At 38.9% G+C, this 27,525-nt stretch overlaps 1 protein-coding gene across 1 annotated transcript in view; it reads right to left on the bottom strand.

The window, feature by feature from the left end:
- Nucleotides 1-27,525, bottom strand: part of PSD3 (pleckstrin and Sec7 domain containing 3) — a 538,748-nt gene that overhangs the window by 5,169 nt on the left and 506,054 nt on the right. Inside the window, 1 exon segment of the mRNA XM_043989192.1 lies at nt 23,238-23,381. Coding sequence (XP_043845127.1) covers nt 23,238-23,381 — 144 coding nt within the window.

Below are 27,525 nucleotides of genomic sequence, written 5' to 3'. Positions count from 1 at the left end.
GTTGTAGTTTACATTTCTTTAATCAATAATTATTTAGAGGGGGCAGCTAGATGGCACAGTGGATAAAGCACTGGCTCTGGATTCAGGAGGACCTGAGTTCAAATCCAACCTTAGACACTTGACACTTACTAGCTGTGTGACCCTGGGCAAGTCACTTAACCCTCACTGCCCTACCCCCCCTCCAACAAAAAAAAGATTTAGAGCATTATTTCATATGACTATAAATTGTTTTGATGTCTTCATTGGAAAACTACCTGTTCATATCCTTTGACCATTTATCAATTTGTTTAAAGACTTGTATTTTTATAGATTTGACAAAGTTCTTTATATATTTGAGATATGAGACTTTTATCTGAGAAACTGTCTACATAATCCCCCCTCCCCAATTTTCTGTTTTCCTTCTAATCTTGGCTAAATGTTTTATTTGTACAAACCCTTTTAAATTTAATGTAATTGAAATTATCCATTTTGCATCCCACCTTGCATGTTTTGGTAGATCTGCAAACATTGTCTAATGTTTTAAATTAAGCTGAGAGTTGAGGTGATGTTCAATATTCGGTGGGATGGTGAAAAAACACAGAAAGTTTAAGTGATTTCCCAAGATCCACAGTTAGTAAGTATAAACTAAAACATCAAATAAAGTTCAACTAAGGTATGAATGCATCTTCTATTTGTGGTCACAGCTTTTATGACTTCATCATAAAATTAGTGAACAGTGAAGAACAGAGTCTTTCCATTTTTGAAAAATGCTTTCCCACCCATCATTTGACCTCCAAAACAACTCTGGAAACTAAGTAAGGCAGTCATTAGTAGACCCTATGGATCAAGACTAGAACATCCTCTCATTTTACAATGAAGATAATTTAGAATGTCAAAAAGGAGGTGAAGAAAATAAGCAGTATTTATTAAATGCCTACTATTGGCCAGATAGTATGTTTAAAAGTATATTATCTCATTTGATTTTCACAACAGCCTTAGGGGGTAGGTGCTATTATTATCTCCATTTTACAACTGAGGAAATTGAGGCAGACAGGTTAAATAACTTGTCCAGATACAGTGTTTGAGGCTGGATTTCAATTTAAGTCTTTCCAACTCCAAGACCAGTGCTCTATCCACTGTGCCTCCAGAAACAGAAGGGTGCCCAGGCTTTATTGAGGAAACCTTCACCTCAAACATCCATTGACAAATTGTGACCCATCTTCTGTTTGAAGGTATCCAGTGACAGAGAACTCATTACCTCCTATGGCTCAAGGTCACATGTAGTGGGTGGGGTTGGGGTTATCTTTTCTATTGCTTTAATTGACGTCAGTTATAAAGACCTGCAAGGCTTGGGGGGCAGTGGAGAACACTAAACTTGGGATCACAGTATCTGAATTCATATCTGAGTCTGTTAACTTCTCTGAGCCTCAGTTAGGATCAGCTAACTAACTGAGCACACAGACAGGAAACACACAAGAACCCCAGACCACTGCAAACATTCTTCTCTGTTAATATACTGCTTGGCTGCTTCCTTCTCTCTCTCTCAGCATGTAACTGCACAGTGAAAACAGCATCATGGAGAAGTATCTCATACACTAGCTAGCATGGTGTCTTATCCTTAAATATCAAGGCTGAGTTCTGCTTCAGCATGTGTAGGAACACCCGCACCCTCATTCACTGAAAGAGCCCCCCTCTTACTCTCCTCTCATCTCTGCTGACCAACTACATTGCCTTCCTCTTGCTGCAAACACTTAGATAGACTTGGTAGTTCTTAGGTATGAAGGCCACCGGCTACAACATGGTCGTATATATTCTCCCAGTGGAATGCGAGTTCATTGAGGGCAGGGATTATTTTGCTTTTATATTTGTATCCCAAGCACCTAGAACAGTGTGCCAGAATTTAATAAATGCTGGTTGACGGATTGATATAGAAAGGAAGCCTGCTACATGGAGCAAACTATACATAAATCACTGTGACACACTTCTTTTGCTAATATCCTGTGTCTACCTTTCCAACAAAATATATTTTCTAAGCATTTGGGTTGTTGTTGTTTTGTTGTTGTTGTTTTGGACTGTGATTTTATTGGCATAAAGACTTTCCAGTGAGCAAGCTCCCTCTACCAGTGCAGATTGGGAAATGTTCCACAGGGAGCTGCTTGGGGGCATGGAGAGATTAAGTGATTTGTGATGTGGGGGAGATTAGAAACCAAGGATTTCCTAACTCCAAGGCTAATAATCTGTATCACCCTGCCTCTCCAGCACTTCATGTGTAGTAGGAAAACAGAGCAAGAATTTTTACTTCTCACTAAACTTAAAAATAAAGCAAGCATTTGGGATTTTTCCATGTGAGTTCTTATGACATCTCATCTTGTTCGCTCTGATACAAAGAATGGTCTTCAAACGAGCCCTTTTAGCAAAAAAGGTATGTTTCAAAGGTAACATTTAGAAGTGGTTATGTGTCTTGGAAGGCATTGCTGTCAGTTCCTCATACATCTAAGGTATAACTGGAAAACTAAAGTCCCTGATGCAATGTGATTACAGCAGGTTGGTGTCTCCCTTTAGATAACTCCTTGCATTCTACACCTAGAGTTTAAACTTCATAAGGTGGAGAACATTATTTTTGTAAATTTCAAAACAGCATGATGTCCGCATTTGGCACTCAATACAAATAATAAACTATCCCTTGGTAAGATAATGGTTATACTCCTTTGATCTGAGAATGATATTCCAAGCCAGATAGCTGATAGGGTTGGGAAAAATATACATATACAAGGGGCAGCTAGGTAGCGCAGCGGATTGAGCACCAGCCTGGAGTCAGGAGTACCTGAGTTCAAATCCGGCCTCAGACCCTTAACACTTACTAGCTGTGTGACCCTGGGCAAGTCACTTAACCCCAATTGCCTCACTAAAAAAAAATAAATAAAAAAAATACATATACATATATACACACACATACATATATGTATATATACATTAATCAATTAATTAATTAACTGAGCTGCACACTCAAGCCAAAGCACCAAACAAGAATAGAGACAGATCTTCAACATCTGTTAATAAAGTAATGAGGTTTGCTTCTTAGTGACCCAGAGAAATGTCTCATTTGTATGGGACATTTAATGCTTAGAATGCTGGATCTGATATGAAGAAGATCTGGGTCTGAATTCTGCCTCCAGTAAAGTTACCAGATGGGTCAAGGGCAAATCACCCAGCCTCTCTGAGACTCTGTTCCCTCATTTGAAAAATGAGGCTAATCATACCTGTAGAACCTATCTCACTGCACTGTTTGGAGGGCTAAATGTGGCACTCTGAAAACCTTAAAGCATTCTAGAAGTAGGAACTGTTGTTGTTGTTGTTGTTATTATGTTATATGCTAGTTATGAGAAAAGTCCGCTTCACTCATTTCTACATGGTCAGAGAATTCTAGGATGTGAAGGGACCCTAAAGAGTCAGTCCTTTCATATGGGGGCTCCATCCATCCAGAACAGAGAGATTAGTGCTCTCAGAACTGAGAACTAAGCATACAAGATAGCAGATATACTTAGATGGATTTGGTTCCACACAGGTAAAGCCAAGGGAAATGATGTTATAAATAGCCAAAAAAGAAGAGACACTATTGTTCATCCTTCCCAGGTACAAATATTTTGTTAAAAAGGGTCTAGGAGAAGCATGAGGGTTAGATCTATGTCATATTTACTTTTCTTACTTGACTCCTTATTCTTGAACATTTCCTAGTCTTTGTAAAAGCAAATGTAAATGAGTCCAAATATGTATGTTTAATTCTTTTCCTTAGGCAACTCTCCGAACACTGGGAATAGGATCTTTGGCAATGTACTTACTTTAAAAAAATCCATCAAAAGAAAAACTTGGAGGTCTTGCCACCTTGTTGAAATATAACTTTATACTTACTCCCTTCTACTGTCTACCATCCATACACTGCTTTATTTGATTAGGATATTTTCTCTCTACCTGACCAGCAAGCCATATACTTCAATTTCTCTCCCAAGGTGTATTATATTTCCACGATACTTTCATTTACCACTATGGGTGTCCCCAGAGGTATAAACAATGACAAAAGTGACTAATGTCTCAATTGCTTCAAGGTTTCTCCTTTCACTGACATAAGACTTCTTTCTTGAGATTAAGAGTATTCTTTCCAAACTTGTGCTCAGTCTATTTGGTAAAACAGGTTCTCGATAAATATTTTATAAATCAATGGGGAAAGGCAGTTATCTCCTCAAATATGGAGCACAAACATCCTTTACACCAGAGAGGAATCAAGACTAAAATGCACTGTCAAGTAGGATTAGCAGGTGGCAGGTTGTGTTACATCTCATTTGAGTCTTCATTTTAGAAAACATTAGATCAGATGGTCACAAGGGTTAGACAGCAAAGAAAAAAAAATGATGAGGAAATGTCTGTTGTTATCTTGTATTTATTTATTCATTCATTCATTCATTCATTCATTTATTTATTTTCGGGGCAATGGGGGTTAAGTGACTTGCCCAGGGTCACACAGCTAGTGTCAAGTGTCTGGGGCTGGATTTGAACTCAGGTACTCCCAAATCCAGGGCTGGTGCTTTATCTACTGCGCCACCTAGCTGCCTCTATTATTTTTTGAAAGAGAATTTAATGACATCCACAAATAAATGTGAATGCATTGAGTACTTTTGATGGAACAAATGCCTTCTCCTGAACCTTACACCTTTTAAAAATCTCACTTGAGGTAAGTCAATGTTTTGACCTTTGTTACATGGAAAAAAGCAGCATACCAAACAACAATGACACTTTTCTGGCAATTTTGACTTCTTATTTCACATTTCTCCTGTTTGCCTTCAGTTCCTAGTCTAATATAAATCATATCTAGAATAAATACCTAGAATTTTTCCCCTTAATTATTTTCCTCCCTTTCAAAACAAGCATGTTAAAAAGCCACCTGGCAACAAAATGAGAATAAAGCTACTGCTTCCTAGTTTATAAACTTATACAGACTGCTTATGCATTTTGGGGACTTTGTAGAGAGTAGAAAAAAGATGAGAGACTTTAAAAACCCTTGGCTATACAAGTTACAATGGCCAATCATCTTTACTTGGCATTTTGTGGGATGATGTAGAAATTATAGTCATGTAGTACTTATCCCTCCCCTATCCAATTTAATAAAAGCATTAAGATTTCCCAAAGGTAACACTGTTTAAAAGTCAAATCTCAAAAGTGTTTATTTCCTTTCCTACTCAGAATATAACAGGAGCTCACTGAATAAACTGCACATTTAATTTTGAATTTGTGGCTATCTAGCAAGTCTCAGGGAAAGACATCCCCTTCTCCCTTCCCTGTCTCAGTAGAGATGGTTTCAGCAGCATTTTTTTGTTTTTTGGGTTTTTTTAATTGTTTTTTTTTTTTTTTTAGTGAGGCAATTGGGGTTAAGTGACTTGCCCAGGGTCACACAGCTAGTAAGTGTTTAAGTGTCTGAGGCCGGATTTGAACTCAGGTACTCCTGACTCCAGGGCCGGTGATCTATCCACTGCGCCACCTAGCTGCCCCTTCAGCAGCATTTTTAATACTAGCTCATGGCTGGTGTCCTTACCAAAATGACTGCCGAAAAAATAAGAGTGTTTTATCCCTACTTCCCCTATCAGTCTGGATGAAGATGACCACAGCAGGAGCCAAGGAAATGAAAGAAGCAGGAGTAGGTGGCTCACTTTCCTTAAAAACAGTAGAGGACTGGGGAAAAATAGTAGATACAAAAGATGGGACTTTCCGGCTGGTAGATGCTTAACTTCTGCTGTTCTCAGAACAGCCAGCAAGGAAGATGATTCTAGACTATTAATAGAGAGTAGCCAATGGTAAGAGATAGTGTTTAAAGAGAGGCTGAACTGTGTGGCCAACTAAAACATTTTATTGACCTAAGGTTATATTAAATTAAAAAAGAAATCTGTGAGCCCAGATTAATAGGTTAAGGAAGGCCATCATGTCAGCAAGAAAGGAAAGGAGGCTTGGTAAGACAGCAGGGTCATGAAAATCTAGGGAGGACAGAATGTCTATGAAAGATGGTCAGGGTAGCAACAGTGCTAACCACTGCAGAGAAGTCAAGAAAAATAAAACTGAGAAAAGGCCACTAGACCCAGCAATTAATAGATCAATGGTAATCACAGACAAAGCAGTTTCAGTTGTGTGATGAGGAAGGAAGCCAGGCTTCTATGGGAAGCTTCTTACTCATCAAAAGCATGTCACCAATGTCTTTCCCTCTGAGCTTTTTTGTTTACTCATGATATAAGTGTGAATTATGAGAAGAAAACTAAGTGTGATTTAAGAAGATAAAACTGGGAAGAGCAACAAGAATTAAACAAATATGTACAGAAGAAATCAGGGCTGGAGGTAATAGTTTTGTTTTTGTTTCTTAGCGGGGCAATGGGGGTCAGTTGATTTGCCCAGGGTCACACAGCTATTAAGTGTCAAGTGTCTGAGTTCGCATTTGAACTCAGGTGCTCCTGAATCCAGAGCCAGTGCTTTATCCACTGCGCCACCTAGCTACCCCCAGTAATAGTTTTTAATAGACAATTCAATTTTCAAGAGGGAAAGATTCCCAAATAACTCCAATTATTACCTAAACAAATACTTAAGAATAAAATCTTTATAACAGTTTATACATCTCCCCAATCTCCTGCATGAAAATATGGGAAGAGAACAGGAAGGTATTTCTGCAGATGATTTTTTAGCAGACCAAATCTTAGGCACCCAGTTGACTGACTGAGAGGTTTTTTGATTAAAGGACTCCATCGAGTTGAGCAATGTATAGTCTTAAAGCCTTTCTTTCAATGAGGAGTTGTCAATATTGAAATTAAGATCATCTAAGATTCCTCCATAGATGCAACCACTGTTTTGTTCAACAATTCGTTAATTATCAAGATCAAAAACTTGCAAAAGGTGTCTTCCACTGTTCTGGAGGACATCCTGAGCAAATTGCAAATGAAAAAGAATTCCTTATAGGTAGTGAGGTAGTCAGGACCTCCGGACCATATATTTAGAGTTGGAAGGTGTTTCAGAGGTCATCTAGTTCAACCTTCTCATTTATCAGATGAGGAAACTGAGGGAAGTTAAAGTGACTTGCCCAAGGTCACATAGTGTCAGGAGTGAGAGCTTAACTCAGATCCTACAACTCCAAAGCAAGGATTATTAACTTTGGGGTCCTTGAACATTTTTTAATAGTCTGATAACTATTTTAATGTAATTAGTTTTCTTTGTAATGCTATTGCATTTTATTTTATGCATTTCAAAATATTCTGAGAAGGGATCCATAGACTTTCACACTGCCAAAAGGGGGCAGTGTCTGTCTGTCTGTCTGTCTCTCTCTCTCTCACACACATACACACACTCTCTCTCTCTCCCCCAGGCTAAGAATCTTTGGTCTAGAGTCACTGTTTTTTTCCATAGTACAATGCTGCCTTCTCCATTTCTTTTTCCAAATGTTGTTTACAGATGATCTCATGCTGATTGCATCAAGCACAGGAACACCAGAGAATTTCCAGAATGGTATCTACAGCCAGTCAAAAAGAATCATCCTCAAAATCCACACAGAGGACAAAAACAAGTGTACAAAGAATGAATCCTGTCCAAACTATGACAGTTGCCATTGAATGGGCAGCTTATTCATTTAGTCCGTTTAGTTTATACTGAACAGGCACTGCTGATAGATCATGAACATAGTTGGTCTTAGAATTGAATAGATGAAGAGTAAAATGATAGGACACAGTGCTTGAGGGTACAAATTCTTTGAGTTTTGTTTTTTATATACCCAGTGTCTAGCACAGTGCCTTCTTGTTGTTGTTTAGGCATTTTCAGTCATGTCTGACTCTCTGAGATCCCATTTGGGGTTTTCTTGGCAAAGATACTAGAGCAGTTTGCCATTTCCTTCTCCAGCTCATTTTACAGATGAGGAAACTAAAGGAAAGAGGTGACTTGCCCAGGGTCACACAACTAGTAAGTGTCTGAGGCCAAATTTGAACTCAGGAAGATGAGTCTTCCTGATTCCAGGCCTGGTGCTCTTTCCACTACAACACCTAGCTGCCCCATGTACCTAAATAAACGCTTGTTGAATTGACTTGAATTGTGAAGTATACAGTTTATTTCATAAACTGCACTATATTTTCAGTGACTGCCCAACACAAAAGCCCCTATTTGTAACTCCAATCTGTTCTTGGCACACCTAAGTATGACTATGAATCACGAAATTCCATGATCTTTGAAGGATTAGAATCATAGTTTACCCAAAGGAAAATTAAGTATCATAAAAGACTTCTATGTATGAGCAGAAAAGAAGGTAGGTCAGACATGTAGAATTTTATTGGTATCAGGGAGACATTAAAAGACCTAAGGAAGCCTCTAGTGTATGTGGTAGATGTTCTATGTAGAATCTGTGGAAGGGCATTGCCAATTATCACACAGAATAAGAGGTTATTGATGGGTGATGATCTGTATTAGTGAAGAGAAATTCTACACTGATGAGGCCAAAGATTCCCCAAAGTGAGAGAAGCTCAAATTGATCAGTGAAGAACCACTGGATCCCAGCACCAAGGCTGATTTCTGATTCCCAGATTCACCATCTTTATGGCCACATATTGGGTAGGATTTCAGTGGTTCCATTAAAGATTTCACCTCTTCCCCCACCCCCAACAATACCTTTCCTGTTAGCTTTTTATGGTTCCTAAAATGTCACTATTCGAGATCCAATCCTTTAGATCCTCAAAAATTTTTGGAATTTGGGAATACCTTTGAAAGGCATATTTTCTTAAAGTTAATATCTTATCAGTGAAAAACTTAGCTAAATGGACAATGGTTGATAAGTTTTCTGAGAGTGAGTCCCTATAGAAAAAGGTCACAGGGCAGTTTATGGATGACAGAAAACGGCATTAGGAGGGGAGAAAATGGCCCAAAGAGGAGAGTTAGAAGGGCATCAAAGACACACCTCACTTATATCTCAAAATATTGCCTAACATCAGCCTTGACCATGGAGACACCTACTGAGATAACCTCAGGCATCTGTTAAAAGATCAAGATTTGAGTCATAATGATGAGTAATAGGTAAACACTATATCAAAGACTCCAGACACAAAGCTTATGGCAAAATCAATTTCTGGCCTTAAAATGAATTCTGTTCTTAGAGCAGTTACAGCAAAGAACCATTGTGGGGTTTAAATTCTCTCCTATTTTCAGATATATTTTCATTTCCAAAAGCATATTCCAATGTAAAACCACTGAATAATTTTGGAAAGGATACGTATTACAATGTAGAATTCCAGTGCCTGAGTCGACAAAAACATCTCTATTTCTCATGTCAGATATTATAGTAAATTACTTGCCAAAACCCATGTCCCTGACACACAATTTGGCTTTGAAAATAGGCAAAAGGGAGCTAATATGTCTACTATATAAGGCACTCCAAAAAGAAAACTGACACAAGGTACCGCATTTGGTTACACATGAATTTAAAACAAACAAACAAACAAACAAACAAACAAACAAACAGAAATATAGGATGGGAGAGATACAGCCTGACAACATCCATTATATAAAATAAGGGTTTTAATAACAACACAAGCTCAATAGGGAAAAGAACTGATCGTTCAAAAAGTTAATGTGACCTTCAGCAGCATTAGCTAAGTATAACATCCAAAAGAGGAAAATGTTAGACCCACTGTACTCTATAGCAGGGGATCTTAAGTCTATGCATAGGTTTCAGGGATTGGGGGGGGGCGGGTCAGTGAATTTGAATTGAGAAAAACTAGTGTGTCTTTATTTTCACTAACCTCTAAACGAAACTTGGAATTTTTCCTATATTTTAAAGGGGTCTATGCCACAAAGAAATTTAAAAAAACCCTGCTTGTGTTATTTTGAGTACCAAATTTTAATGCCACATAAAGAACTAGAGTTCTTCCTGAGAAGAGCAAACAGGATGGGGGAGAGCATTGGAGATTATGCATTACAAGCATCATTTAAAAGAAGGGATGTTTAGTCTAAAGGAGAAAAGACCAAGGGCAATGTGATAACTATCTCCAAGTATTCAAAGGACTGACATGTGGGAGAAATCTTAGACTCCCTGCTTGCCCCAGAGGGAGAGCAGGGGCAGACATGATTGAGAAGAGACTTCAGATGGATGATGAAAAGCTTGCTAAGCATCAGAGTTGTCCAAAAGTGGAGTGGATTGCCGTGGATATCTTTGAGCTCAGGCTGTTATGGTCGTTTCTTAAGAATGCTGTAGTGGAAATTCCTGCTTAAGGTATGGGTGGGAATGGATTATTTTTGAGGTGCCTTCCAACTCTGAAGTTCTATGAATTGGAGAGGGTAATGATTCAGCACAGGCAGTTGATACAGTTGACCAAAAATTGCCTTGTAGCAAGTGAGGAACTAATTTTCTTCTCATATTAGAAAGACATAACTTGCACCCATTTCATATATCTTTGATTTCAAAGCACTGGGTATTAGTTGGGGAAATGAAGCCTAGAAAAATAAAGAGACTTGCCTGAGTTCACACAGCAAGTTAGGGACAGAACTGAGATTTGAACTCAGGTCTTCTGACTCCCAGTTACAATATCTCACCTCATTAATTCATTTACATTTTCATAGGGGCTTTACAGAGAAACAGCACCTTAACACAAAAGAGGCACCCAAATGGTGAGAGTTTACAGTATGTGGAAAGCTGGTGGGGGAGATATTTTTTTTAAGTAGGAAGTCATTTCAGTGACCCTCCCTCCAACCACAGGATAAAGGTGGCCGCCCACTCTGCTTATGAATGGGACCAACCCTGCTTCCTTTATTCATTTATTCAGAACTGGTACAAGAAACACTGTTGCTAGGTTTCCTTTCCCATCAGATGCATATGTATTTATCTAGATTCCAATTCAGAGTTTCTTAAGTCCTTTTTTATTTTGTGATACAAAATGCAATGCAAAAAAACATCTCTATTTTCAACTGCAGTTAAATTCTAAAAGCAGTGGTGGTCTAAGGGCTCCTTCTCTTTTCTCAGGATTCTAGCATTTAGCATCTCCTTGTAGACCTAGACAAAGGGCTTTGCAAAAGGAGAGGAGGGGGCAGTTAGATGGCGCAGTGGATAGAGCACAGGCCCTGGATTCAGGAGTACCTGAGTTCAAATCTGGCCTCAGACACTTAACACTTACTAGCTGTGTGACCCTGGGCAAGTCACTTAACCCCAATTGCCTCACCCCCCCCCCCAAAAAAAAAGAGAGAGGAAATTGGGCTCCTGGCTAGGATATGTAACTTTCTCTAGGATGCCTATTACTAACCTTTAACAGAATAAACAGCATTTCCCTCTGCTCTTATATTGCTATCGGGAACCACAGGAGGAATTACTATTTTTCCTCTCTAAACTTAGGAGAGATGAAGGGAACTTACAACCTAATGATAGTGAAGTTCTGAAGTTCTGTAAAGCTCATGGAATTTGGTATGGTACTGAGATTACCTTCACACAACTCCATTTAAGGACATGATCATTTTTGACCATTACCTAAATGAAAATTTCTATGCAATACATCACATCTGCATACATGTTGTATCTCTCTGGTAGAATATAAGTTGCCTGAGGGTAAAGAATATTTTATTTTTTTCTGTTGTATTCCTCAATGCCTTGCATATAAGTAGGTGCTTTTAGAATGTTTGCTGAAATGAATACAAGGTGGTATGAGATAAGAAATCCAGTCATTCCATGATGATGGCACAGGGATGGCCACAATAAAACAGAGAATTTGCTATGAACAAACAAACAATCAAAAAATGCATGGACTACTCAGCCACCTGGTATTTGTAAACTGACTATTTCATTGTATTTAGGGTAATCAACAGTATTTATGTTGTTAGCTAACAGCTTCCACTCCAAACCATAGGACAGCAGGTGCATCCCAGCTGTACAAACAAGATATTTCATATGACATACACATCTCCCTCACAGCAAAGAATCCCTAGAGAACCCAAGCTATCTCCAGCTTCCCCTTCAACAGTCTTCTCAGACCTGCCCACACAAAGAAGATAAAACATCCATCCATGTCAGAAGTAAGAAATGCTGGCAGCTCACTGCAACCATCCCACTATGCTCAGGAAAACCCAGAGAGCGCTGTCCTTAGACGCAGCCTGTGTGAAGTGCTTCCATCCCGAGCCTTTTCGACTTCTGCTCTTTCAGGTTCAGCACTATTAGGTTGTTGGACCTTCTTTCTCCATTCAATTCCACAGTATATAAAATGTCCATTGATGAAGTCACTTTTGTGCAGCTTAAAAGACATGTGCTGCTAGCCCCATAAGAGATTAGGTGATTCCCTTTCTAATCAATGTTTTCTGGATTTAAGCCACTCCCCACCCTTACCCCTCCAAAGCCCCAAACCAACAAATATAATAATCTACTCTGTAGCCTCACAATGGGACTGCTGACCATGAAGACGCTAGGTGTATCTGTGTGGGTCTTTCTCTGCAAAGTAGTTATTTCTTTGGTATTAAGGGGTTTCCATGACATATATTTGGCCAGTAGCTTCTACATGTTTTTTACCTATCCCCAAATCTTGGCCATAATTCTTAAGGAAACAACAGTGTCTGTAACCAGTGGTTCTATGACACTTTTTAAAGGCTTTCTTATATTTTTTTATGTGGCAGTCAATACCTGTTTTATAGAATAATAAGATTTTAAAGCTCAAGGGGACCTTAGCAATCATCTAATCTAACCCTTTCCTTTTTACAGACTAAAAAATAGAGAATGAAAGAAGAATGGAGATATGGTGCTGGCTGAGCCAGAATTAGACTCTAGGTTCTGTAATTCCCAGTCTATAATTCTTTCCATTACATTACCCTGTCTCAAGGGTAGCTAGGTGGCACAATGGGCAGTATTGGGCCAGCAGTCAAGAAGATACATCTTCCTGAATTCAAATCTAGCTTCAGACACTAGCTGTGTGATCTGGGCAAATCACTTCACCCTGTTTGCCTCGGTTTCCTCATCTGTAAAATGAGCTGGAGAAGGAAATGGCAAGCCATTCCAGTGTCTTTGCCAAGAAAATCCCTAATGGGGTCACAAAGATTTGGACATGACTAAAAAAAGACTGAATAACAACATCTTGTCTCTGTCAAATGGAAATAATTTTACTTGCATTAATTTCTATGACGATGAGAATGTTCATGATTTATTATGCGTTGAGTTTGAGAATAACCATATAATCCCATATATCCTATCACTCCAATAAACAATAAACATATATTCTATCACTCTGGCAAAATGTTAGTTTCATAGGGCAAGGATTTTGTACTTTTATCTCAAATACGTAGGAGAGTGCACATAGTAGGCCCTTAATAAGTGCTTATTGATTGACTGATCATACTATCTTTTTTTTTTTTTTTTTAGTGAGGCAATTGGGGTTAAGTGACTTGCCCAGGGCCATACAGCTAGTACGTGTTAAGTGTCTGAGGCTGGATTTGAACCCAGGTACTCCTGACTCCAGGGCCAGTGCTCCATCCACTGTGCCACCTAGCTGCCCCCATACTATCATTTTCAAATTCCACATAACAGGTAAAATACAAATACAAAGTGATTGGGGGCACTAATGACTGCAGGAATCAGAAGTACTCTGAAGGAGGTAGCTTTTGAACTAAGTTCTGAATGGAGCTATGGATTCCAAAGGGCAGAGGGGAGAAAGGTCATTCGAGGCAGGAACTTTCAAGATGCAGTACCATATATAAGGAATATTAAGTAGACTAATTTGGCTGGTGAAGGGAAGTAAATCAGGGGAAGTAATCAGCCTAGCAAGGCAGGCAAGAGTCAGATTGTGAAAGCATTTAAATGTCAAATACAGGAGCTTGTCTTTTCCTAGAGGCAATGGGGAACCATTGGGGATTCTTGACTATAGGAGAGACATTGTCCCACATATAACTTGGTAGCCATAGCGGGGGATGGATTAGAGAAGAGAAAGAATAGATGTAGGGAGACCCAGTAGGAGGAGGCTAATGCAATGGTTCAGGCAAGCGGTAATGAGGAACCCAACAAGGATGGTTGTAGCATGAATAAAGAAAGTAAAACAGAATGGAGAGATAACAGCACATGACTGGTCATGGGGGATGTGTCAAAGTGAAGAGTCGGGGGCAGCTAGGTGGCACAGTGGATAGAGTACCGGCCCTGGATTCAGGAGGACCTGAGTTCAAATCTGGCCTCAGACCCTAGACACTTACTAGCTGTGTGACCCTGGGCAAGTCACTTAACCCTCATTGTCCTGCAAAAACAAAAACAAACAAAGTGAAGAGTCAAGGATAAAACTGAGATTGAGAATTTGGATGGCTGGAAGGAAATCAATGAAAGCTAATAACTTACCTAAAAAGATATCAGGATCAGAAGACTTGGGTTTGTAGAGCATACCTGATAATAAGGTCCTAAAAGATCTTATTATGCAAGTTACTTTATTACCCTAGGTCTCAGTTTCCTCTGGAGGATAAACTAAGTGAATTCTGGTGTCCCTTTCTGTTTTTAATCCTACAATACTATTATGTTGTTGAGGACCCATTTACTAAGAAAAAAGGGTTGGGCTACCACCAAATTTTATTTTCTTATGTTAGATACATCTGGGGTAGGTAGCCATCGCAATTTCTTAAGGCAAAATCATTAATTAACCATTCTGTGACACACCACTGAGCTGTCTGTGCTGGATTTGCCAAAGAGCCCATTTGGGGCAAGGTATGCTGCTCTGTATGAAACAGTTTCATTTTTTTAAACACCAGGACAAAAACACATTTTCTTTGCCATCTTTGCTGACAGTCAGTATTCATAGTCTGTCCCAGAAGGTATAGAGAGAGCTGTGAATTTATCTGAAGGTTTACCTTTGAATCTCTCCCAGTGTCTTGCACAATACCTTGCAAATTTTTATAATTACACATTATAGAGTTGTGTGATACATTTGTTGGAAGAATAAACGGATGAAATTGACTGCCTGGGTGAATGAATGAACAAAGCTCATGATGTTGAGTCCTGGATCTGCCCTCGATTAAATGTATGTGACCTCAGACAAGTTACAGCTTATGTATGTAAGACTCTTTGTAACCGTGAAGTACTCTGGAGATGGGAGCTATTACATTGTTACTGCAATTTTAAGAATTTCTATCACTAGAAATTTTTAGGCAGAATGACCACTGAGGTTATTATTAACAATTCATTATTCTACTAAAATGATAGCTCTTCTTCCTTATCTGGGGTTAAAAGGATTATAAGCATTTCTGGAAAAAAGGTGAATCTCTACATTCATCCGCTCACTTTTTGTGGAATTGAAAATTGGTAGAATCCTTTCAGAGAGAAATCTGACAGTATGCACTAAAATTTACAGAAGACAGCCCTTCCCTTTGATTCATTAATTCTACCTTGGGAACACATCTTGAAAATTTCATCAAAAACAGATTTTAAAAAGAGCTACTGATTCAAAGATTTTCATAGCAGCATTTTGTATGATTGTAACCTCCCTTTCCCACTTAAACTAGGAACAACTTAAATGTCCAACATTTGCCCCCAACAAAAGAGGAATGACAAAAAACTGGAAGTATTTTAACATGTAATAGAATACTACAGTGCAATTTTTTTTTTTTTTTGGTGAGGCAGTTGGGGTTAAGTGACTTGCCCAGGGTCACACAGCTAGTAAGTGACAAGTGTCTGAGGCCAGACTTAAACTCAGGTCCTCCTGAATCCAGGGCCAGTGCTTCATCCACTGAGCCACCTAGCTTCCCCTACAGTGCAATTTAAGACCTCCTAAGTATGAGAATGACCCCCCAAATCTGCAAAGAATCTTTATTAAATGATGCAAAATGAAAGAAAATAGAGCCAGAACAGGAGAATCTAAACTAATTATGACCATATTAAAGGAAAAGTGGATATGAATAGATAGATAAACAATTTCTGTTGTGGGTTTAGAGTAAGTAACTGAAAAACTTATGAAACTTTATGTGTTGAAATTAAGTTCAAATGCTTACTATATACGTTTAGTTATTTACATTGATAATAGTTTCTAATAAAGCATTTAAATGAAAAACGTGAAATTTTTAAAAGTATTTTTTCTTTAAAAAAATCATTCATTTTAAACATGTATTTAAATTTTTTTGGAGTTCTGAATTCTCTCCTTTCCCTTTTTATCCCTCCTCTGCTCATTGTGAATGCAAGAAATATAATATCAGTTATACATATGAAATCGTGTAAAACATATTTCCATGTTATCCAAGTCACAATAAAAAACAAGCAAAATAAAAAGTGAAAAAAATTATGCTTTGATCTGCATTCAGACTCCATCAGTTCTTGCTCCGGAGGTAGACTGCATTTAATATCATGAGTCTTTCATAAGTGTCTTAAATCATTATATTGCTGAGAAAAGCTAAGTCATTCACAGTTGACTATCACTACAACATAGCTGTTGTTGTGTACAATGTTTTCCTGGTTCAGCTTACTTTACTTTGCATTGGTTCATATAAGTTTTTCCAGGTTTTTCTGAAACCATCCTCCTCCTGATTTCTTATAGCACAATAGTATTCCCTCACAGTCATATATCACAACTTGTTCAGCCATTCCCCAATTAAGAGGTATCCCCTCAATTTCCAATTCTGTAGCACCATAAAAAGAGCTTCTATAAATATTTTTATACATATAGGTTCTTTTCCTTTTTCTTTGATCTCTTTGGGATACAGACCTAGCAATGGTATTTGCCGGGTCAAAGGGTATGCAGTTTTAAATTGCTCTCCATTAGTGTCCCAATTGTTCCATACCCCCTCCAACATTTGTCATTTTCCTTTTCTGTCATATTAGTCAATATGATAGGTATGAAGTGGTATATCAGTTGTTTTAATTTGCATTTCTCTAATCAGGAGTGATTTAGAGACCTATTTGTACAAACATTTATAGCAGTTCTTTTTTTGTGGTGGCTAAACTGCTATGGTATATGATTGTTATGGAATATTATTGCACTATAAGAAATGACAAGCAGGACAATTTCAGAAAGGCCTGGAAAGACTTGTATGAACTGATGTACAGTGAAGTGAGCAGAACCAAGAGAACACTGTGCACAGTGACAGCAATACTGTTGGGTGAAGAACTGTGAATGACCCACTTCCAGAGGAAGGACTGATATTGATTGAAGACACACTGAAGCATGCTATTTTTCACTTTCTTTCATTTTTTTTCTTCTGTTCAAGTTTTCTTACACAAAATGACTAATTTGACAATGTTTTACATAATTGCACATGTATAGCTTACCACCTTAGGGAGAGGGTAGGGAAGAAGGGATAGAATTTAAAACTCAAAACTTTAAATAAAAATGTTTATTATTATTTTAAAAAATATACAATAATAAAAATAAAAGAGTGATTTAGAGTGCTTTTTCATATGACTATAGATAACTTTGATTTCTTCTTCCAAAAACTGCCTATTCACTTCCTTTGACCATTTATCAATTGGAGAACGACTTGTATTCTTATAAATTTGACTCCGTTTTCTAATGTATTTGAGAAATGAGGCCTTTATTACAGAAACTTGCTGTAATTCCATCCACCACCACCCCTCCAACTTTCCTGATTCCTTTTTAAATCTTGGATGCACTGGTTTTGTTTGTGTAAAATTTTTAAAATTTGATATAATCAAAATTATCCATTCACCCTCCCATGATGCTCTCTTTTGTTTGCCCAACTTTCTTCCTTTATCCATAAATATGACAGGTAAAATTTGCTTATAGTATCACCTCTTATGTCTAAATTATATACCCAGTTTGACCTTATCTCAGAATAAGGTGTGAGATGTTGCTCTATACCTACTTTCTGCCAAATGGTTTGCCAGTTTTCTCAGCAATTTTGGTCAAATAGTGAGATCTTGTCCCCAAATCTTAGATGTCTGAGTTTGTTAAACACTAGATTACTATGGTCATTTACTGCTGTGTATTGTATACCTAATTTATGCCACTGATCCAACAATATATTTCTTAGCCAGTACCAGATTGTTTTGATGATTACCTCTTTGTAATAAAGTTTAAGATCTCATACTGCTAGGCCTCCTTCCTTCACATTTTTTCCCACTGATACTCCTCATGTTCTTGACCTTTTGTTCTACTAGAGGAATTTTGTTATTATTTTTTCTAGTGCTATAAAATAATTTTTGGTAGTCAGATTGGTTAAAAGTAGGCATTATTAACACCTTTTTTATGAATCTGCAATAAAGAATTATAGAATTTCAGATTGGAAGATTTAGAGCAATTACTGTCTGTGATTTACCAATAACACTAGCTTGGGCAATGCATTACCCTCTCTAGGCTTTAGTTTCTTTCTCCATGTGTAAAATAAACAAGTGGGCCTTGAAATACAAATGACCCTTCCAAACTCTAAGTCTTAATTCATTCTGTATGCTACGGACAGGGGACAAAAGATGATCCTGGGACCACTATGCATTTGAGATTTGTGGTCTGTTCTGCAATCACTATAGCCTCTGCTGCCTACATAAAGTAAGTCTATCAGCTCTTTTCATTAGGGCTGCTGGCCCCTGAAACAGAAATAAGCATCATCTTTTACAATTAACCTGGTTTTTTTGATATCTTTAACATATAATTAATGACAGTATTCAAAAATCTGTTCGATTCTGTTAGAGAAATTGTCCACTTTCCCATTTCTCTGTTTCAGGAGCATGGCAGCCTACATATCAGAGAGCAGCTTGGGAAAGGATGCTTGTAAAATACAACACTTTATTTTTCTTCAAGGGTCCCCCAGCTCAAATTAAAATAGCTAATGGGTGAGTCCGGTGGAGGGGACTCAGCCTGACAACTCAAGTGGCACCAGAGGAGAACTTCAGTGAAATTATCTATTATAGAAACAGTTCACATTTATATAGCATGTTGTATATACTTCACATTTGCAAAGAGCTTCATATACATTCATTCATTTCCCTGGCAGCCCTGCGAAGTAGTTACTGTTAAGTACATATGGTGGAGAACAAATTAGCCTTGGTTTGCTAGGCCCAGGGGGGCAGAACAATGGGGTACCATAGTGAGAGGTGTAGAAAGGCAGGTTTAATAACGATGATGGTGATGATAGTTTACATCTGCATACTGCCCAAAGTATGCATAACACTTTATACATTATCTCATTTGCTCTCATTTAGGTTTGATACAAGGAAAAACTTCCTAACAAAAATGGATTAGGGATATGATGGGAAATAATCAGTTTACCTTATTCTGTTTTCTTTCACTGGTTTCAATATGATCTGCCTTGGAGCTTTTTCATCAGATCTAACCTTGCCAAAGAACAAAATAAGTAGTTGCCTACAAGAGGCCAGAAGGATGCTTCACCTTTACAAAGGAGAAAGCTGAGCCACTGACAGGCTGAATGAAGCCAGGGTCCAATTAATGCAAATAATAACAACCCCCCTGAAGTGGCTGAACTGGCCCCAAGGGAAACTATAATGATATAAAATACGGTAAGTGGTTCCAACCCAGTAGAAATCCCCAGAATAGATTCAAATCACTTTACTTCAGGGGATTCATTGTTCTCACTAATAGGAACCTAGCTGTGGTTGGCCTATGGCCTTATTGCTACTACAAGAGAGTTTGGACTTGACCTTAGAACTCTGAATCTCAAGTCCAATGCTTTTTCCCTTAAGCCATATTGCTTCCTCTACACAATCTCATTACAAAGTAGGAGTAGACTTCACATTATAGAAATTCATATTTCACCTAGTTTTCTGGAAAAGTGGCCTGCAAATAATTTGCAGAACATGAGGCAAGAGAGTGTCAAAGAGCAGCAAAAGTACTCTGTTTGGAATCAGAGGGGTCTGGTTGGAATCTTGACTACCACCACTACCTCTGTAGCCTTGGCCAGTTCCATTTTCTGGGTCTTAATTTCCTCATTTGCAACTGAGGCAACAGGACTCTGTTCTCTTTGGTTCTAAGATCCCTCTATGACCCAAAAAAAGTTTAGTTTGTAATTATATCAGCACCACAGATCTATTACAGTACCTTGAAGAGTTTGATTGCAATTAATAAAAGACATTCAAATATAACCATACAAATTCTAAAGACTCAAGGCATGAAAAATTTAAAAATGCTTTGGAAAATGTGACAAAAACTTAGGCCAAGTCCATTTCTGGAAGCTAAAATACTGCTCCCTCTTCGATTTCCATTCCTCTGAATCAGTGCTAACAACTGTTCTTTGGGTTGCCTCAAAGTCATTTATGGCAACCTGGGGAAAAGCTCTGACCCCCTGGAATCAAAAACTGAAGGTGAGTGTCTGAGTGCTGGGAAGTGTTGTAAAAGTTAATTAACATGTGTGAAATCAAATGGGGTATGTGGCTGAAAGCCCCGTTGGAAGTGCTAAGAACTGTGATTGCTTTTAGAGAACTCTTATTCCCAGGGACAAGCAAGACAACTGCTAGACTCTGGAGAGTTTTCATTCTTTCACAAATCCCAGACTTCTCCAAAAGAATGCACGGCTGAATGGTCAAGGTCGCTGTCTTCAAGAGCTATCTTCCTCAGATATTTGGAGAGTAAGGACAGACCTTCTTCTGCTGCCTGGGAGACCTTTCTGGATATACAAATATCTGCAGACAAAACGGATGTACCTATTGACAGACTGCTTTAGTCCTTCTGGCTGCTATGACTGGAAAGGAAAGCCTCAAGGTTTGGAGAGCATCTAGAGAAATTATCAACATGGTGATGGACTGACCATAGTGGTAATGGTAATGGTATCTGCCACAACAACAATGTGTATATATACACACACACATACATACATACATGTACATACATAGGTTCCAGAGTGCTATAATCTATTTACTAGTCTGTAGATTATAGAATCAGACCTTTACTAATGTTGGGGAATGTAGAAATAGAGTAACTAAATAAGAACAGCCAAAGGAAGTAGATGAGGAGATTGAATATGAGTATGGAAATGAAAGCTGGTCCTCAATGGTTAAGTGGTAAAGGAGAGAAACATACAAACAGTTCCAAAAAGAAGAATTGCAAACTATAAACAACCATGTGATAGAATAGGCCAAGTCACTCATAATAAAAGAAATGCAAGTCAAAACAATTCAAGGTTCTGCCTCACACCCAGCAAACTGGTAAACATGGAAAAATAAGGGAGAGTCAATGTTGGAAGGGTTGGGGGGAAATGGGTGCTCCATGGCTGGAGGAGCTATGAATCAGTATGATCATTCTAGAACACAATCTGCCGTTATGCTAACAAAAGAACGAAAGCATCCATAGCCTTTGACACACAGACTTTAGTATCCAGCATATTACCTAAGGAAATCAATACTAAAAAAATACAATATAGACCAAAATATTTATAGCATCATTTTTTAAAATGTAAACCAATGACTGGAAACAAAGTAGATGACCATGGATTGGGAATGGCTAAGCATGTTGTAGTATGTGAATGCAATGAAATAAGATGTGATGAATATGATTAAATATATTAAAGGATGGGAAAACCCATAGAGACTGAGGTAGAGTGAAGTCAAAGAAATCCAAAAGGAATACAGCCAAGCAGGGTGGGAGATGCCAAACTATCCTTTAGTTCTTTTTTTGAGAGGGTTATTAAACTAATAGATCAGGAGAATGTCATAGTTAAGTACATCATTTGATAAAGTATCTCATACTATCCTTATGGAATACAAAAGAGAAGACAGACTCCAAAACGGTTGAAAGTCTGGACTCTTCAATGTCAATAAGGCAGGAGGTCTCCAGAGGAGTATCCCAGGTGCTTGGCCTCAGGCTATTTCTATAGCATTATCAAGAACTCTGATAAAGGCATAGATGACACAATTACCCAATCTGCAATTGACAGAAATCGGGGAAAGATAGCTAACACACTGGAGGAGGGAGTCAGAATCTAGAGTTAACAGCCTAGAACAGAGGTGTCAAAAAATGTGGCCAGCACCACTCCTGAGTGTGGCTTGAACCATAACTGGGAAACACATAAGAAAAACAAATTTTAAAAGCCAATAAAACATAGACACTATTAATATGTAGTTTTCTAAGTCAATCTGTGGCCTGTAGGGATCCTTATGTATGGTTTAGTGGCCTCCATTTCCATTTGAATTTGACATTATTTGGTTAAGAGTACTGGGCTAAATGCAACATGACGACATTTAATAGGAATAAATGTCAAGCTTAATGAGTAGCAGTGTGCATGGAAGACAGAGTTTTGACCTTGCAGCAAGGACCTGGATTTAGGTTACAATTCTAACCCATGTTGGCTATGTGATCTTGGGCAAATGGCAACCTCCTTAAAAATACAGTTTGCAAAAGATTTGCTAATCTGTACTGGCAGAGGGAGTTTCCTCACCTGGAGTCTCCATGATGATTAAATTATGGGTGTGGAACAACCCTGACCCCACTCCTCCAGAATTAACTCTTGACACTTGGGTTCTGAAAATCAAGTCACAAGAACCAGATCGTGGGGACAATGCTGTCTATGTCTAAGCGGGGTGTTTTTGGTTTTTCGCTTGAAGGGACTTTAGTGGGCATCTAATCTGACCCTCACCTTTTACAGAGGAGGAAATGGGCTCAGGGAAGTTTGCCCAAGGGTCACAGGTGTAGTGTGACATTAGAGACAGGATTTCAAGACAGGCCTTCTGAATCTAAGGCTACTGTTCTTTCCAGTGTACCTCAATTGGTTTTCTCTGTAAGTGACTCCAGAGACATTCCAACACTGGAAATTTGCAATTCTGAGCCCCAGATATCTTGTATTCACCTTTGATATCTCCCATGATTGATCTTCCTTGGGAAAAGATATGAGAGCTCTCTTCCCCCACCCCGCCCCAATATCAATCAAGCAAGTAGTTTGTAGGTAATCTTCAGGCAGGGGATGCTTCCTGATAACTCTAGGATGTCAAGAATTGAGTCACATGGAGCTTACCAATTACTTACTGAGGAAACCAGAGCCAACACTGGGGAGCTCTGACTTCCATCAAGGACACCTGCCTACCTTGTTCTTGAAGCTTTAGCCTTCATAATACACATTTTATGTATATATAGGCATATAGATATGCTCGTTAATATATAACACAAATGATGACCATCTAGTTCCCTAAACATTTAATCTCCATGGAGAAAGAGAGAGGGATGGCGAGGAGGGAGAATGAGAGAGAGGAAAAGAGGTAGAGGAAGAGGAGAAAGAGGGAAAGGAGAGGGAAGAAGAAGAGGAGGGGGAGGAGGGAGAGACAGATAGACAATTTGGCCCTTTGGGCAAGTGCAATGATCCACTCATACCTCAAACTCCAGGTAGTGGTCTTTCAGTTTGTATTCATCAATCTCCTTAGCTTTGACTTTCTTGTCAGGCGGGTAAGAGCGATGCTCGGCCAGCTCTGTGGAAATCTGCTTGAGCTTGCTTTCGTGTGACTTTAGTTGTTCATCCTGCAGAAAAAAAGATTCAGCATTTCAGTGTTCAGAGGGGAAAAAAAGAATCCAATAAAGGAAAACACAAAAGAAAGAGATGAAAATTGTACCCGATGGATTCTCTTTTACTCAAACTGGCCACTGAAAAATGACTTCAGCTCACTCCACAATCCAATATGCCTTTACTTCCTAGCCTCCCTCCTCCTCTTCCTCCTTCTCCTCTGGGCCATGCTTGGCAGGCCTTCTTCCCCAGGTGGGCACCAAGCCACCTTTCTCTAAGCAGGCTCTTTTTTCCTTCACAAGTAGGAGTGTGACCCACCTTGAAATGACTTCAATTAGTGTCTGCTGCTCTCTGGTCCTGGTCAGATGAACAACATGAGCAGTTAATTACCCTACCTGAGGCCAGAGGAACAGCTCCTTATGCTAAACCCACAAAAATCATATTCTCATTTTATTTATCATATTAGCATTTTATTTCTTTATGTCAACACCTTATGTGTTTCCAGGATTGTATTGGTTTCTGTGACTACCACTGACATGTTCAAGGAAGAAAAAAAAAATCTCACAAAAGGCAGGGGGCAGGAGAAGAAAATGGATTTAATAAGAAATCACAATAAAGGTATGGCTTCACAAATTAAAAAACAATAATTTAAGGAAGCAAACACAAGACTGACCAGGACTTGTTATATGTATATACTTCAGTAAAGCCCTCAATAAAACACATGATTTATTTACTTAGAGGTGGCTGGCATGGTGGATAGTATTGGGTTTGTAGTCAAGAAATCTTGGATTCAAATCCTGCTTGTCACAATTATTAGCTGTATGATCCTGAGCAAATCACTTAATTTCTATTTTTCTCCAGAAATTGAATAGGATTCATGGGACTATAAAGGTGGAGGGAGTTTTCATATTGGGAGTTCCTCAAAGTGACAAAGCACAGATTCTTTGAATATCTATACATCATTATGCTTAAAATCATAGAATGCTAGCTATGGAAGGAAGTTCATCTTATCCACCCCCCCTCCGCCCCCGCCATTTTACAGATAAGAAAAATAAGGTTAAAAAAAAAGTAAAAAGGACTTGACAAAAGTAACACATCTAGTAAGTGGTAAAGCCTATATATTTGAACCCCAGAACCTCTAAATTTCAGTATAGGACTCTTAAAATGCTGAGACAAGTAGTCTTGGATGCTACTTTTACAAAGAATCACAGAATCTTAAGAATTGGGGAGAGCAGGACAGCTAGAAGATACAGCAGATAAGAGCACTAAGTCTGGATTCAGAAAAACCTGGGTTCAAATGCAGCCTCAGACATGAACTGTGTGACCTTGGGCAAGTCACTAACCTTCGCTTGCCTCACTTTCCTCATGGGTAAAATGGAGCTTCTCCCAGGGTTTGTTGAGTGAACAAAGGAGATAATACTTGTAAAATTCTTAGCATAGTATCTGGCACATAGTACTTATTACATAAACATTAGCTATTATAATTATTATTAATTATCATTTATTATTATTATTAAGACTCCAAGGATCATAGACTCTAACCCATATCTAAACAGGAATCCTTTCTATAACATTCTGTTCCAGTGGTCATCCAACCTCTGTCTCCAGTGACAGGAAAATCACCAGCTCCCAAGAGAAGCCATTCAACTCCTGGATAGCTCCAGGAATTATTTTCAAGATTTTCCCCTTTCATCAAACTGGAATCTCTCCCTCTGCAATTTCAACCCAATCTATCTAGTTCTGTTCCCATAGATAAAAATAATACTCTCAATCCCTTGGGAAAAGGAATGTAGAACAATTATGTCTAGGCAAGATATATACAGTATAAATGTTAGATGATTTCAGAGAGAAGGCACTATTAAGTGTGGGAAGGGACCCAGAAAGTCCTCTTCTAAGAAGTGGGATTTGAGCTGAAGAAAGCTAGGGAAAGCTGGAAGCAGATATGAAGAATGAGAGTATTCTAAGAACTCGGGACAGTCAAGGAAAATGCCCTCAGGAGGGAGATGGAGATGTATGTGAGGGATAGACAGAAGGTAGTAAAGTATGTGGAGCAAAGCACAGTAAACAATTGTTTTTTTGTTTGTTTGTTTGTTTTTTGTGAGGCAATTGGGGTTAAGTGACTTCCCTAAGGTCACACAGCTAGTAAGTGTTAAGTGTCTGAGGCTGGATCCGAACTCAGGTCCTCCTGACTCCAGGACAGGTGCTCTATCCACTGTGCCACCTAGCTGCCCAACAATTGGTTTTTTTTGTTTTGTTTTGTTTTTTTAAATTTTTTTAGTGAGGCAATTGGGGTTAAGTGACTTGCCCAGGGTCACACAGCTAGTAAGTGTTAAGTGTCTGAGGCCGGATTTGAACTCAGGTACTCCTGACTCCAGGGCTGGTGCTCTATCCACTGCGCCACCTAGCTGCCCCTCCAACAATTGTTTTAATAGGAAAAAGAACAAAAGAGCCAAGTGAGCAACTTTTTTTATGGTAAAGCAAGATGGCTCCATGAGGCCTGATGTTCTTAGGGGACTCTCCCTCATGGGGAAAAAGTCCACGAATTGTGTTTGGAGGCTAATTTCTCAGGCACAGAGAACACCAAGGGTTGGGTAAGAATGACCCTTCTAGGGGCAGCTAGGTGGCGCAGTGGATAAAGCACCAGCCCTGGATTCAGGAAGACCTGAGTTCAAATCTGGTCTCAGACACTTGCCACTTACTAGCTGTGTGACCTTGGGCAAGTCACTTAACCCTCACTGCCCCCCACCCCCCCACATATACACACGAATGACCCTTCTACAAAATCAGCCACACCTTGGTTACTTCTGCTATCTTTGGAGATACAATTCTCTCATTGTCATTTATGTGGAGGATGTATATATCCCTTATGGGGGAATATTGAAGAGGGACATCTGCCACACTGTAATGGCTAGACTAGATGACCTCTGGAGCAGGGATTCTTAACCTGGAGATAAGAATTAACAAACTTAAAAACTTAATTTAAACTTAAAAAAATGTTTTTGATAATTGCATTGTAGTGTGATTGGTTTGCTTTAGAACTATATGTATATTATTTTATGCATTAAAAAAAAAAGCACTGGGGGCAGCTAGGTGTTGCAGTAGATAAAGCACCGGCCCAGGATTCAGGAGGGCCTGAGTTCAAATCTGGCCTCAGACACTTGATACTTACTAGCTGTGTGACCCTGGGCAAGTTACTTAACCCCAATTGCCCCCCCCCCAAAGGCATTATTCTGAGAAGACAAAGGCTTCAAAATGCCAAAGGGGTGACACAAAAATGACTAAGAATCCCTGTTCTAGGGTTCCTTCCATCTCTAAAGTTAAATGACCTTGGCAGTCAAAGATTGTAGGTATCCTTGAAAATCTTATGGGTATTTGAAGGTGTAAGCTGTAGGATGGAAGGCAGAGAGAAACGAAAAGAGGTAGAATAGGAGAAGAGGCAGAAGAAAGAAAAGTTGGCAAAGGTCTTTAGGAAGCCAGTCTTCAATGAAGACTTTCAATTTGTAGAGATTAAAGAGATGATAAAAGGAAAGGGAAGAAAAAGGTTCAGGCAGAAAGAAGAGAGGGAAAAGAAAGAGATGGGTTTAGAGGAGAAGGGGAAAGAATCACCAATAGATACGAGGAATCAATCACACCTATATGAGACTATGCAGATCTTTTAAAAAATCACTAACAAAAAAACATAATGAAAAGTGCCCCCACATTCACATTCAGTGGGAGTGGGTAGTGCACAGAACAATTCCCTTCGAAGTCAGTCTCATCTCCTCCTTATTTAAAACATCATGTGACACATGGTGAATCAGCAGGTTAGTGGAACCTACAGATGTTATAAACAAAAATAAGGATGTAGGAGGAGTAGGGGGAGAGGAGGAGAAAGAAGAGAGGGAGAGGAGTGAGGAGAGACATAGAAAGGGGAGAGAGAAAGGAAGGAAGGATAGGGGAGAGAAAGAGAGAGACAAAGAGGGAAGGAGACAGAGAGGAGAGAGAGAGAGAGAGAGAGAGAGAGAGAGAGAGAGAGAGAGAGAGAGAGAGAGAGAGAGAGCGCGCGCGCTAACAATTAGTTCACAGGGAAGGAAAAGAAAGGACAATGTGTTAACAAAACCAGATGAAAACTTGTCATTTTCCATGAGGTTTGGGGGTCTTGGGTGGGGGCAAGGGGCAAAG

The sequence above is a fragment of the Dromiciops gliroides genome, chromosome 2, assembly GCF_019393635.1.
Source record: "Dromiciops gliroides isolate mDroGli1 chromosome 2, mDroGli1.pri, whole genome shotgun sequence".
Lineage (NCBI taxonomy): Eukaryota > Metazoa > Chordata > Mammalia > Microbiotheria > Microbiotheriidae > Dromiciops > Dromiciops gliroides.
The sequence above is the reverse complement of the archived record's forward strand: the minus strand, read 5'-3'. Positions and strand labels throughout refer to the sequence as shown.